Raw genomic sequence first — 15,853 nt, 5'->3', positions numbered from 1 at the left:
TACCTGGCTTAAAAGTGATTAGGCAGGATCTATTAGTGCATGTTCCCTCTGGAAAAATCATTATCTGCATGAAAAACAAGTATAACATGTCGAATGGGTTAGAACTACAAATGATCCTCTCAGTGTACAATTATACAACAAGAGTTAACAAGGGTCAGATTAAGTCATGGTCAAAAGTTTTAGCCATCCATAAGCTTCTGGTTGAATTGTTGACAACTCCTCTTGACAAAATTGGTGCAGTTCAGCTAAATTTGTTGGTTTTCTGACATGGACTTGTTTCTTCAGCATTGTCCACATGTTTATTAAGTCAGGACTTTGGGAAGGCCATTCTAAAACCTTAATTCTAGCCTGATTTAGCCATTCCTTTACCACTTTTGATGTGTGTTTGGGGTCATTGTCCTGTTGGAACACCCAACTGCGCCCAAGACTGGTGATGGAATTGGTGCTTTACAGAGAGTAAATGGGACGATGAAAAAGGAGGATTACCGCCAAATTCTTCAGGACAACTTAAAATCATCAGCCCGTAGGTTGGGTGTTCCAATAGGACAATGACCCCAAACACACGACAAAAGTGGTAAAGGAATGGCTAAATCAGGCTAGAATTAAGATTTTAGAATGGTCTTCCCAAATTCCTGACTTAAACGTGTGGACAATGCTGAAGAAACAAGTCCTTGTCAGAAAACCAACACATTTAGCTGAACTGCACCAATTTTGTCAAGAGGAGTTGTCAACAATTCAACCAGAAGCTTGTGGATGGCTACCAAAAGCGCCTTATTGCAGTGAAACTTGCCAAGGGACATGTAACCAAATATTAACATTGCTGTACGTATACTTTTGACCCAGCAGATTTGGTCACATTTTCAATAGACCCATTATAAATTAATAAAAAAACCTAACTTCATGAATGTTTTTTGTGACCAACAAGTATGTGCTCCAATCACTATCACAAAAAAATAAGAGTTGTAGAAATGATTGGAAACTTTAGACAGCCATGACATTATGTTCTTTACAAGTGTATGTAAACTTTTGACCACGACTGAAATTAAAATGTTGAAGCAAGATTTTACTAGACTGGTTAAGGGACAAGCGGTAGAAAATGGAGGGTCAAAACCCCAAGTTCGAGGTGCCCAATAGTCTTTTTAAACCGCTATCAAATTTATCAGTGTGATGTCATGATTCTTCACATTGGCCCATATAATTAGCAGCCCTTGAATGAATGTTCAGTTCAAAACATTCTCAATCATCATTCGAACTGAAAAGTGCAGGCTTTTTTGATCATTGCATACATTTACCTGAGGCCATTCTCCTCCAGAGTGGGCTCTCCGCTTAATCTCTTCCACAGTCTTCTTTCTTGAATCCTGGTCTGACCGTGATACAAACACTGGTCTGATGTACTTTATTAAAGCTAGAGGAAAAGACAGAAATAATTGAGAACACAATTACCAATGTCGTACACTAAACACCAAATCACATTGACTAGAACAATTATTCAGATTATTTTCAAGATGCAATAATTGTTTTTTGTCTTTATATCAATATCTGTCATCTGACTGAGTGTTCATATAATTAACAAATTGGAACAAACACCGGTAAACATACGACAACAAGAACACGTTTGAGCCATAAAAAAAAAAATAAAAAAAAAAGTATCACAATTAATCAGCACAGAGCAAAAATTATAGTTTCCATGGTGTATAATAATTCATAACCTGCCTTTGAGACCTAAACAAAGTTGACCCACAAAAGGAGATAAGGTTTACAATAGCCATGAGTCGTGAAAAGGGTAACTTAGGAAAAGTAAATGAGGCATGGGGCTTGATGAAAAGTAGTAATTGATTCCAACTGTGGGCTGACGGAAAGAGATTAGGACTGTAACTACTACCCTGAGAGACACTACACACGTCACTGTGGCTGATCAGGTCTTAATGCCTATTCTGGATTCAACTTGTTCAACTAAAGCATCTGTGTCCTCCCATAAATATGTCAGAAAAAAGTTGGACTCAAGTTATACAGACATGTACCGTATTACACTAAAAACTATTTTAGAAACATATTTCAGATAGGACTTGAATATTATGTGTTCACACATCTCTAACGTATGTTGACATCACTTCCGATAATAAATCAAATGCGACAGAAAGCCATATCCCTTCGCATAATATTTTCCAATTTATTGGCATGTATTTACAAACAGTTACTATGTAAAAAAATATTTTGTATCTGTTTTTTACATTTAAAAAAAAGATGTATATGTGTGTATGGTTACTCACTGCCCCACAGGGGTATATCCTTGCTCTCGGCTTTCATGACAATGGAGGCCATTGTCATGGTGACAGGGATGGCGTCAAAGTAAGAAGAGTGGGGTGCCAGGGTGATAATGGGTGCTTCGGCAGGTAATGCCCTTCGCCCCTTTACAGTCATCCAATGGAAACCACCCGCAAACCACATGACCCGCATGATGATCTTCAGAATAATGTCAACCAATCTGAAAGTGAGAGGATTTGGTTTGAGTGTCTCATTTATTAAAATTGTAAATGTAAATATATAAAACAGTCATCCATGGAATGTCAAAATAACATTTTGTAGAACAGTGGTTCTCAACCTTGTTTCAGTGATGTACCCCCTGTGAACATTTTTTTTAATTCAAGTACCCCCTAATCAGAGCAAATCATTTTTGGTTGAAAAAAAGAGATAAAGAAGTAAAATACAGCACTATGTCATCAGTTTCTGATTTATTAAATTGTATAACAGTGCTAAATATTGCTCATTTGTAGTGGTCTTTCTTCAACTATTTGGGAAAAAAAGATATAAAAATAACTAAAAACTTGTTGAAAAATAAACAAGTGATTCAATTATAAATAAAGATTTCTACACATAGAAGTAATCATCAACTTAAAGTGCCCTCTTTGGGGATTGTAATAGAGATCAATCTGGATTCATGAACTCAATTCTAAACATTTCTTCACAAAAATAGAACTCTTTAACATCAATATTTATGGAACAGGTCCACAAAAAATCTAGCTGTCAACACTGAATATTGCATTGTTATGAATGGAATAGCCTACTGGATTTGATGTTCAGTTTATGAACTTACATTCATATTTTGTTGAAGTATTATTCAATAAATATATTTATAAAGGATTTTTGAATTGTTGCTATTTTTAGAATATTTTTAAAAAAGCTCACATATCCCTTGGCATACCTCAAGTACCCCCAGGGGTACGCGTACCCCCATTTGAGAACCACTGTTGTAGAACATACCTTAAGAATCTAACTACATATAATTCAAATCAAACCACCCTCATTTGACTTTTTTTGTTAAGTCATTGTGCGTCTAATTGAAGTGGTATTTATATCTGATTTATGTCAGTGATGAAAGAAAGATTGCATTTTTGGCTATTGTGCCACAGTTCCCTTGCGGTTTCTGATAATGATGTGTCAAAACCCACTGTGAACAGTACAGAAATAGAATTTTCACTTCAAACTTGCACATTCAGCTGGGTACCCACCTCCTCCAGAGGCACTGGGGTTCAATGGTTGTTTCTGAGCGTCCCACTGAGGCCAGAAAGGCAAAGGGCCAAGCCAGCAGCATCATAAATGCAGCTATGAGTAGACGGATGGGGAATAGTGTGACTGTCATTACTGCTATCTGTAAATGATAAGAGGAAAATACATTAAATACATATACAACTGATCCTATTGTATTCATTTTTCAATTAAATTCAATTCAATTCATTCATGTTTTGTCACTGGTGAAGTTCAGGGTGTAGTCATGCTAAAACAAAACATTCTCATAAAGTGGAAGGACAGAATTGCCTCAAGTCTTGGTGTAGTAGTTTTTTAAAGATCAGTCTGGCCAAAAGCTGACTGACTGAAATATATTTCCCAAGTTTTGACCATCTCGTACTTATCGAGTATCTGATCAGTTCAACACAATAGGAGGATAAAACCACATTGTCTGGCATTAAATTAGCTATCCAGCTGAGGTGAAGTAATACCATGACACTAGACATTTAACAAGTAATTGATTTACAAATTCTACTTTATCTAACAACTATATCTAAACGTGTACATAAGCAAAAACACAAATATATAGGTTTTTGGGTACACATTGTAAGTCTAAGTACATTTAAAAATGTACTTAGCCCACACCTAATGCCAATGCTTATCTTCAGTCAATATTTGTCTTGATAGTACACACTAGTAGGGGAGCGCTATCTTATCTTACAACAGTTCTTATCTGACAGTATAGACAAGTTATCATTTTCAACAAAAATAATGTAGAACAAATATAATTAACTGCTTTATATGTATATGTTTTAGTTATACTGCAAAAGAGGGCTGAAGAAAAATATTACAATAAAAAACTTAAAATTCACACCAACATTTTTTATTTTATTTAAACAATTTATTTTAGATGGTTTAATTAAATAAATTGAGGGTTTCCCCTAAACGTAATTGATTGTGGCAACCAGCCACAGATACAAATTAAAAGCTGCCACACTTTAATTTATTTTATTTTTTTGACGTGAACGCAAATTAAAGTAATATAATGTATGAATGGATATATGTTGCCTATCATATCCGCACTATTGACAAGTGATGCACCGAAAGTTCGACCGCCAAAAAAAAAAGACTTTGATCACTGAAACAGCATTGCCAAAACCGGATGTTGAGGACGTAACAAAACTGTATAGTGCGAGCATTTTAGTCACATTTGTGACTAAAAATAGGTCTAAAAAAAAGTAGCACACGTGCAAATACCGACTTTAATCATTTTATCGCATTTTTCTCCCAAAATAAATCCATCCAAAGTATAGCATGTTTGAAATAAACATAAACCATAACCAAATGGACAATGTGACTCACGCTGAAGTGTCACTGTGTACGCTGCAGAGCAGTGTCCCCCTCCTCCGTGCACAGAGGGGAACGGAGCTCCAGTAGCTCACAAATGTCTTAAACACGGAATAAACAAAATCTTAGTTGGAGGAACTGATCAATAAAAGACAGTTTTTTTTCACCACCTTAAAACTTGACTGCGCTGCGCGCTAGTAACTACGAGGGTTAGTTAGTTAATTAGTTTTAGTTTGTTTATTTCGAACATGCAATACAATTACAACAGAGGGAATATTTAACAACAAATCAATGATTGAACTTGGGGCTGCAACTAACGATTAATTTGATAATCGATTAATCTGTCGATTATTACTTCGATTAATCGATTAATAATCGGATTAAAGAGACAAACTACATTTCTATCCTTTCCAGTATTTTATTGAGAAAAAAAACAGCACACTGGCACCATACTTATTTTGATTATTGTTTCTCAGCTATTTGTACATGTTGCAGTTTATAAAGGTTTATTAAAAAAAAGGCCTCTGCGCATGCGCATAGCATAGATCCAACGAATCGATGACTAAATTAATCGCCAACTATTTTTATAATCGATTTTAATCAATTTAATCAATTAGTTGTTGCAGCCCTAGATTGAAGTGACAAACTTGCCATCCAAACAATGCACCTTTTGTTGACAAGAATATACAGCCATAGAAGCACATTTAATTTATTCATTAAGCAGTAACACAAACCAGTAAAAGCAGTTGTAAGAGCCAACAAACTGCTGCTACTAGCCTGCAGAGTATGTATGAGATCTATCGCTGCCAGTTATGACCAAAGTAATATTTAAGATTATTGAAATCATGATTACTGATCGTTAGGTAAAACAGTGTTGGGGTGTGTACGTAATACCATCATGTCATTTGTCCATCCATCCATCTATCTTCTTCCACTTATCCGAGGTTGGGTCGCGGGGGCAGCAGCCTAAGCAGAGAAGCCCAGACTTCCCTCTCCCCAGCCACTTTGTCCAGCTCCTCCCAGGGGATCCCAAGGCGTTTTCAAGCCAGTCAGGAGACATAGTCTTACCAACGTGTCCTGGGTCTTCCCCGTGGCCTCCTGCCGGTCGGACGTGCCCTAAACACCTCCCTAGGGAGGCGTTCAGGTGGCATCCTGACAAGATGCCCAAACCACCTCATCTGGCTCCTCTCGATGTGGAGGAGCAGAGGCTTTACTTTGAGCTCCTCCCGGATGACAGAGCTTCTCACCCTATCTCTAAGGGAGAGCCCCGCTACCCGGCGGAGGAAACTCATTCCGGCCGCTTGTACCGGTGATCTTGTTCCTTCGGTCATAACCCAAAGCTCATGACCATAGGTGAGGACAAGAACGTAGATCGACCAGTAAATTGAGAGCTTTGCCTTCCGGCTCAGCTCCTTCTTCACCACAACAGATTGATACAATGTCCGCATTACTGAGGACGCCGCACCGATTCGCCTGTCGATCTCACGATCCACTCTTCCCTCACTCGTGAACAAGACTCCGAGGTACTTGAACTCCTCCACTTGGGGCAAGATCTCCTCCCCTACCCGGAGATGGCACTCCACCCTTTTACGGGCGAGAACCATGGACTTGGACTTGGAGGTGCTGATTCTCATCCCAGTCGCTTCACACTCGGCTGCGAACCGATCCAGTGAGAGCTGAAGATCCTGGCCAGATGAAGCCATCAGGACCACATCATATGCAAAAAGCAGGAACCTCATCCTGCAGCCACCAAACTAGATCCCTTCAACGCCCTGACTGCGCTTAGAAATTATGTCCATAAAAGTTATGAACAGAATCGGTGACAAAGGGCAGCCTTGGCGGAGTCCAACCCTCACTGGAAACGGGTCCGACTTACTGCCGGCAATGCGGACCAAGCTCTGACACTGATCATACAAGGAGCGGACCGCCACAATCAGACAGTACGATACCCCATACTCTCTGAGCACTCCCCACAGGACTTCCCCGGGAACACAGTCGAATGCCTTCTCCAAGTGCTCAAAGCACATGTTGACTGGTTGGGCAAACTTCCATGCACCCTCAAGGACCCTGCCGAGAGTATAGAGCTGGTCTACAGTTCCACAGCCAGGACGAAAACCACACTATTCCTCCTGAATCCGAGGTTCGACTATCCGGCGTAAAGTTGGATTTCCTTTTTGCATACTTTGCAGCAGGCTACACATGGATTTTGTCCAAGTTTTATCCAAAGTTTGCATTCGTCATTTTCCATTCAATGTTCATTAAAACGACAAACTCCCGGCTTGATGGACCGATGCGCCACTGTCCTCTTGGGGGCGACACAGAGCCATATGACAACAACCTAAAGTAAGGGCTCGTGCAAAGCCAACAGATCAAGCGTGTAGCTTTCATTTTTAAGTAAACTTATTTTAGTTTTTTCCATTCTATAATTAGCCTATTGAGTCAGACTGCCGAGAAATATGATGAACATTTCCAAGCATTTAGAAGCACTTCACCCAAAATTGAAGCATTTTTCAAACCTTGAAAACACAACATTAAAATCCAAGCATTTTCAAGGTTTTTAGGCATCCATACGAACCCTATAAAAAGTTACTGAAAATTTCAGATCATCCATCCATCCATCCATTTTCTACCACTTGTCCCTTTCGGGGTCGCGGGGGGTGCTGGAGCCTATCTCAGCTGCATTCGGGCGGAAGGCAGGGTACACCCTGGACAAGTCGCCACCTCATCGCAGGGCCAACACGGATAGACAGACAACATTCACACTCACATTCACACACTCGGGCCAATTTAGTGTTGCCAGTCAACCTATTCCCAGGTGCATATCTTTGGAAGTGGGAGGAAGCCGGAGTACCCGGAGGAAACCCACACAGACACGGGGAGAACATGCAAACTCCACACAGAAAGATCCCGGGCCCGGGATTGAACTCAGGACTACTCAGGACATTTGTATTGTGAGGCACATGCACTAACCCCTGTGTCACCGATCTTATTGTTCTTAAAAAAATAATGTTGCCCATGAATCATATCTGCGATGAGTTCTGACTAAAATCATTGTTAAAAAGAATTGTTACACCCCAAGATGTTATTCTAATTACAAGTAGCTGGAAACAGTTCAAGCTCCATATGGTAACAGATAGGGCTGGGCGATATATCGATATACGCGATATATCGCGGGTTTGTCTCTGTGCGATATAGAAAATGACTATATTGTGATATTCGAGTATACGTTCTCACGCAGTTGCTTTTAGCTGCGGGCATTACACTACAGGCTCTTCTCACTCGGTCTTGTCGCTCCTTCTCACAGACAACAAGCGCACCTTCTTACACACGTCACATACTGTCACGACATACGTCACATATACGCCCTCCTTGAGCAGAGAAGTAGCAGCATGGCTAAAGTTAGCTGCAATGCGAGTGGGAAGACGAGTGAAAGAAGGTGCAAATCTGGTAACAAATGAAGGAATAATTAATTCCCAAGAAAAACAGCAGGGGGTCCATCGTCTGGCGGTGGTTTGGCCTCAAGTGGGAATATGTCGAACAGACAACCGTAATTTGTCAAGTGTGGGGCGAAAGCGTTTCTACAAAAAGTAGCATTACTGCTAATATGTAGCATCAATTGAAAAGTCACCTGAAGAGTGCTTGAAACTCCGCATGTCAACATCTCTGTTCGGTGCCACGTCATCAAAATGCAGAGGCAAACATTTCCACATCAACAACGTATGAAAAAAAGAGTCAAAAGAAGGAGATAATGTCCGCAGGAACCTACCACATAGCGAAGGACGAACACTATTTGATTTCCTATTATGCAGCTCATTTTTATTTGACACTTATTGAACTATCTTGTGTGACATCATGTTTTAAACTAATCGCTTGTTTTAAAATGTCTTTGACAATCTTGCACTTTCTGTTTTGGAAATTACATTAATGTTTCTGCCACTACTTGATAACTGTTTAATAAATACAGTTTTGGTAAATTGACTTAGTTGTGATTTCCTTCTCTGCCTGAAAGTTTAAAAGTAGCATATATTAATGCAGTAAATAAATGATAAATGGGTTGTACTTGTATAGCGCTTTTCTACCTTCAAGGTACTCAAAGCGCTTTGACACTACTTCCACATTTACCCATTCACACACACATTCACACACTGATGGAGGGAGCTGCCATGCAAGGCGCTAACCAGCACCCATCAGGAGCAAGGGTGAAGTGTCTTGCTCAGGACACAACGGACATGACGAGGTTGGTACTAGGTGGGGATTGAACCAGGGACCCTCGGGTTGCGCACGGCCACTCTCCCACTGCGCCATGAAGAAGAATGTTTTAATGTAGACACATAGAATCATCATACTGCTGTGATTATATGCATCAAGTGTTAATTCAAGGCTAAGGCAAAATATCGAGATATATATCATGTATCGCGATATGGCCTAAAAATATCGAGATATTAAAAAAAGGCCATATCGCCCAGCCCTAGTAACAGACAACAAATGCAACTTGAGGCTGAAAAATATGTTTTTTTTGAGACAGTAAATAACAGTCTTCTGCTAAATGGAAATGAAATGTATTATTTAAACATAGAGGTGTTCTAAAACAATACGCATGGTTTTAAGTGGCGCATAATGTGTACTGTACCTACCCTTACGTTACACGTGTTGAACGGGATGCATACATCAACAGTGAAATGAAGTAAAATGGGAATATACAAAGCAATATTATGTCAGAAGTGAATAATTGACAGTGTCGTTTATGAGAGGCATCACCCAAATGTGTATTAAAATGACTGTTTGTTTCGGAGCAACAAGCTAGGCCCACAGTGGATGGACGGCCATGCTCCTTTTAAACTGTCACGGTAACGATTTTGTTTGGCGTAATTATTACACCGGGTTTTATTACAGTTTTGTTTATCCACTTCTGTGTAGCACATGTTAGGTAAATGCAAACACTATATGACGTAGTTCCTTCATCTGTAAGGCAAGAAAAAGTAGGGCAGAGAATGCAACATGTATGTAGCTAATGTTAGCCGGCTTGCTAACACGCACACAGCTGACGAGGACACACGCAATGGCGAATGTAAATAACCATGATAGCGTTGAACACAAGCCTGATATTTACCTTTGCCTTTTCCATTGGGGAGAATTTCATAACGTGTACAAAAGGGTTTCTGAACGGCGGCGCTTGGTCCATCTTCTTCCCATCTCCCTTCATCGCACATTGCCTGTGAGTTGGTAACCTCATCTTGACAACAAATAATGGTCGACTTTCTTCAAAAAAAAAAAAAAATCACAACAGTGATAATAATAATGCCCCCACAAAGGGAGGCTCTCCAGTTGCACCCCAATCTGTGTCGTGCAAGGCGGCTAATTATGCTGGCAGCGCGGGGTTATAAACGCTATCTGCCTTTCTTGGACACCATGGAGGGATAACGGTTAGCTCCGGGATTAGCGGGGGTTATTTGAAGTTAGCTTGTTATCTTTACGCAGGGCGCCTTCTTCCACAGTGCGTCCCCCCCGCCCACCCCCCTAGCAGCCTTTTTTAGCTCAAGATGCTAAAGGAGCCACGATTCGGCTGTCTTGTTTGTGCGCATGCGGCCGGGCATGCTCCACAGCGACAAAAAAAAAAAAAAAAAAAAAAAAAAAATATATATATATATATATATACCTGTATATATAATTTTTTTTTTTAAATAAATAAATATATATATATATATATATATATATATATATATATATATATATCCATCCATCTTCTTCCGCTTATCCGAGGTCGGGTCGCGGGGGCAGCAGCCTAAGCAGGGAAGCCCAGACTTCCCTCTCCCCAGCCACTTCGTCCAGCTCTTCCTGTGGGACTCCGAGGCGTTCCCAGGCCAGCCAGGAGACATAGTCTTCCCAACGTGTCCTGGGTCTTCCCCGCGGCCTCCTATTGGTCGGACGTGCAATATATATATATATATATATATATATATATATATATATATATATATATATATATATATGGATTCACCATGAATACACTTTTAATCGCAAATGGCCATGCCAGCAATCGGAGGGTTGCTGGTTACTGGGGTTCAATCCCCACCTTCTACCATCCTAGTCACGTCCGTTGTGTCCTTGGGCAAGACACTTCACCCCTTGCTCCTGATGGCTGCTGGTTAGCGCCTTGCATGGCAGCTCCCGCCATCAGTGTGTGAATGTGTGTGTGAATGGGTAAATGTGGAAATAGTGTCAAAACGCTTTGAGTACCTTGAAGGTAGAAACACGCTATACAAGTACAACCCATTTATCATTTATTATAAATAAAAATCAAATTCATTCAAGCTTTACGCGTTTGATACAAGTGTATCTACAAAATGTTTTACAATCCACTTTGCTTTGTGTATGTATGTCTGCTGGTGAATGTATTCATTAATGTAACTAATCTGATTGATTAAAAAAACAACAAAAAAACTTTTTAATTCACAACTTTTCATTTGAACTTCATAAAATTTGGAACAACCGTAAACAAGGGCCCCAAGCACAGGAAAGGCCCTCAAGCTTTTGTCAAGTTTAAATTGTTTACTTTCTGCCATTTAAATATACAGGTTATTGGGGGAAAAACACATGTATAGCCGTTAAAGTTCAATAATAAGGTTGCTTCAACCAAATTAAGAATATCTAGGTTAGAGTGTCCGCACTGAGATCGGTGGGTTGTGAGTTCAAACCCCGGATGAGTCATATCAAAGACTATAAAAATGGGACCCATTACCTCCCTGCTTGGCACTCACATCAAGGGTTGGAATTGGGGGGTTAAATCACCAAAATGATTCCCGAACGCGGCCACCGCTGCTGCTCACTGCTCCCCTCATTTTTTTTTAATTTAAACTTGTATTAGTAGATTGCACAGTACAGTCCATATTCCGTACAATTGACCACTAAATGGTAACACCCGAATAAGTTTTTCAACTTCACGCCCAGGGGGTGGAACATGGGGATGGGTCAAATGCAAAGAATAATTTCACCACACCTAGTGTGTGTGTGTGACTATCAGTGGTACTTTAATTACAGCCACTAGAAAAAAATACGAAATGGTTCATTCCACTTATAATGCAAACCTAACGTCACCTGTAAGAATTCACAGAAAACACCAGCATTTTGAAACAAAACTGAGGTGACATTGGAAAGGGAAAAAAACATTTTTTTAATATGTGGCAGCATAGGAGAAAGTTATGTAAAAGTGGTGCGTTCAAAGACCTTTGATTAAAGTGAGAAACACTATATTTTAAAGATAGGTGAGATTTAACTCCCAGTAAATGTACTAATAGTAATATATTCATGACAATAATTATGTATTATAATGGTTCGTATTATCCAGAGATGATAATCATATGTGTATCAAACAATCTCTACTTTACACTCTGAAGTAAAATTAAATTTGACAGAATAGGAATCACATTTAAGTGAATAATGACAGGTTACATGATTATTTAAATTCATATTCTCAAAACTTTATATTTAATTCATTGACACTTTTTTGTCACAAAGAACCTAACTTTTATTGATTTTTTCAAACAAAACCCAAAACATTTTGGGTGTTTATAAACATTCTGGTCTAAGTAGATTATTCCCATCTTTAAAAAGTTAGAAATCAAATTAGGTTTCTTGCATTCGTTTTTTAGTGCATGTAAACATACCAACTGTGCATGTATGAGGCAACATTGATTTTAGGGTAGGATGGGGGGCCCTTTGGGGTCTTGTCTTTATAAATAAAGTTGATTTGATTTGATTTGTGCATGGAGTCCCAGAATTAAGTGCTATGCCCCTGATTACAGGTGGGTGATAAATGTTGGTATCAATCTGTGTTTTTTCCAATCTGGCCATCTTTATTTCGTTCTAAATTTATTCTGACACCATATTTTACACTATATATTTACAAAAAGTTAAGGATATTCATAGCTTTTTAGATGAGATTTTAGGATGAACCTAAACTGCACTATAATCTTAACAGATCATCTTAATATGACCCTCTATAACAGACCTGGGCAAATTAAGGCCCGAGGGCCACATGCGGCCCGTTAAGCTTTTCAATCTGGCCCGCCGGACATTCCCAAATATTTTTTTTAGATCTGTAAAATGGAAAGTGTAGCTGCCATTATGATGTGCAGTGATGTTTTCTAATGACCGTACGTCTTCAACTATACAAAGTATTTCAATGGTTGGAATCTGCGCTTTTGCATGTATCCATCCATCCATCCATTTTCTACCGCTTATTCCCTTTGGGGTCGCGGGGGGCCCTGGAGCCTATCTCAGCTACAATCAGGCAGAAGGCGGGGTACACCCTGGACAAGTCGCCACCTCATCGCAGGACGACTTTTGCATGTAATACTAGTTAATAATAATCTAATTAACTAATAATCTAATTAGTTACTATGGTAATCTAATTAGTTACTATGGTAATCTAAGTCACAGCAGCTCAGACGAGGCACCAAGCAGTGTGGGTGGGGAGCGTTTCCAGAGCGGCCAGCCTGAAATGTGGGTGTCAGGGACAGACGCGGAAGGAGATTTTTACAACAAAGTTCTAAAGCTTAGTGATAAATCAGATGTATCAGATTGTAGGCGGGTCTATTTTTACCCTTCGCGTTCATATTTCGCTGTGTTTGTTGCATTTTTGTTGCGTTTTGCTTGATTGTAAAATATGTTCAACAAGAGGGGGTGTGACGTTCATATGTTGTCAATATTCAGTGTTTTATCCTTCATAGTTAATTTTGTAAATCCCACATTTTTTCACTTTATTCTCATGTACATTCTGGGTGTCTCATTAAGTAAAAAAAATGATACAATTCCATTCCGTTTTTTAAGGCGGTCTGTCATAACGTTTTTAGCATCAAGTCAGACATTATTGTGAGGTTTTGTATTAGTGTTCCTAAAAATAGGACCCAAGCACACATACTGTACAGCAGATTTTCACAGTTTACAGCTTTTATATATATATATATATATATATATATATATATATATATATATATATATATATATATATATATATATATGTATATTTATTTATATACATATATATATATATATATATATATATATATATATATATATATATATATATATATATGTATATAAATAAATATATATATATATATATATATATATATACACACATATATACATATATATATATATATATATATACACACACACACATATATATATATATACATTTATGCATATACATGTATATACTGTATATATATATATATATATATATATATATATATATATATATATATATATATATATATATACATTTATGCATATACATGTATATACTGTATATATATATATATATATATATATATATATATATATATATATATATATATATATATATATATACATACATACATATATAGTCAAGGTTTCTGTGGTTTATCCGTTATACAGTGCTCAATACCGGGGTAGAGCGGAATATACGTTAGGTCAGGAAAAAACACAGAGGCTATTTCATACCTACAAGCCTGTTTCGCAGGTTTCCCTGCTCTTCAGAGGATTTTATTGAAGACGACTTCATTAAGACTTGTCGGGATGAAATAACCTCTTTGTTTTTTCCTGACCTTATATATATATATATATATATATATATATATTTATATACATAGATGGATAGATATACCGGCCCCCAGACACATTTTTTTCTCTAAATTTGGCCCCCTGAGTCAAATAATTGCCCAGGCCTGCTCTATAAGCATCTGAACCCGGATTGTATTTTATTGTACTGCCTGGTGCTGCACAATCCAAACTGATTCCCCACAACCCTAATGTGGTTGTAGATATTCGTGAGAAACATGATATATGATAGGAATACCACATTATGTCAATTTTCCACCACATCACATACCTTAATGTTTGGGATTTTGACCTGTCTCTATAGCAGTGGTTCTTAACCTGGGTTCGATCGAACCCTAGGGGTTCGGTGATTCGGCCTCAGGAGTTTGGCGGAGCCTCTGCCGCGGAGATCAAGACACACCCAACTCATCGTGAAAATAAAAACTTCTCCCTATCAGCATATTATGGATACCCCCAAACAATGTTCCCTCTAATTTCCATCTGATTTACAGGTGTGTAATTAGTTGTGAGTTCATGCACTGTGTTGGTTTTGTTCTTTGAACAAGGTGATGCTCAGGCACGGTTCATTTTGTGCACCAGTAAATAAACATATAACTTTGTCTTGAATTTGAAAAAAAAAAACATTTTATTTTTCACTAAAGAAGGGTTCGATGAATGCGCATATGAAACTGGTGGGGTTTGGTACCTCCAACAAGGTTAAGAACCACTGCTCTATAGTCAAGAAATGTAGTCAATGACTGCAGATGTGATGGTCTTCATAACAAATCATGTGCTGTCATCTAGTGGTTATAAACTCAGATTACATTCAGGCACATTTAAAGAAGGGATGAAAAGGCGTCCTCTTGTGGACAAAGCTAATAGTTTCCAATAATCCTTTAGATCAGTGGTTCTCAAATGGGGGTATGCATACCCCTGGGGGTACTTGAAGGTATGCCAAGGGGTACGTGAGATTTTTTTTAAATATTCTAAAAATAGCAACAATTCAAAAATCCTTTATAAATATATTTATTGAATAATACTTCAACAAAATAAATAATTAGAATTAAGTTCATGAATCCAGATGGATCTCTATTACAATTCCCAAAGAGGGCACTTTAAGTTGATGATTACTTCTATGTGTAGAAATCTTTATTTATAATTGAATCACTTGTTTATTTTTCAACAAGTTTTTAGTTATTTTTATATATTTTTTTCCAAATAGTTCAAGAAAGACCACTACAAACGAGCAATATTTTGCACTGTTATACAATTTAATAAATCAGAACCTGATGACATAGTGCTGTATATTACTTCTTTATCTCTTTTTTTCAACCAAAAATGCTTTCCTCTGATTAGGGGGTACTTGAATTAAAAAAATGTTCACAGGGGGTACATCACTGAAAAAAGGTTGAGA

The 15,853-nt window shown here is 38.2% G+C and overlaps 1 protein-coding gene across 1 annotated transcript in view; it reads right to left on the bottom strand.

The window, feature by feature from the left end:
* Positions 1-10,374, bottom strand: part of LOC133598363 (lysophosphatidylcholine acyltransferase 1) — a 37,075-nt gene extending 26,701 nt beyond the window's left edge. The window contains exons 1-5 of the mRNA XM_061951074.1: positions 9,965-10,374; positions 3,510-3,649; positions 2,271-2,485; positions 1,293-1,405; positions 4-64 (exon numbers count right to left, since the gene is read on the bottom strand). Of these exons, the coding sequence (XP_061807058.1) occupies positions 4-64; positions 1,293-1,405; positions 2,271-2,485; positions 3,510-3,649; positions 9,965-10,087 (652 nt within the window). The 5' untranslated portion in view covers positions 10,088-10,374. The remainder of the gene's footprint in view (positions 1-3; positions 65-1,292; positions 1,406-2,270; positions 2,486-3,509; positions 3,650-9,964) is intronic.
* Between the last annotated feature and the right edge of the window lie 5,479 nt (positions 10,375-15,853).

Source organism: Nerophis lumbriciformis, linkage group LG04, assembly GCF_033978685.3.
Source record: "Nerophis lumbriciformis linkage group LG04, RoL_Nlum_v2.1, whole genome shotgun sequence".
NCBI classification, from domain to species: Eukaryota; Metazoa; Chordata; class Actinopteri; order Syngnathiformes; family Syngnathidae; genus Nerophis; species Nerophis lumbriciformis.
This window is presented reverse-complemented; position numbering and strand designations above follow the sequence as displayed.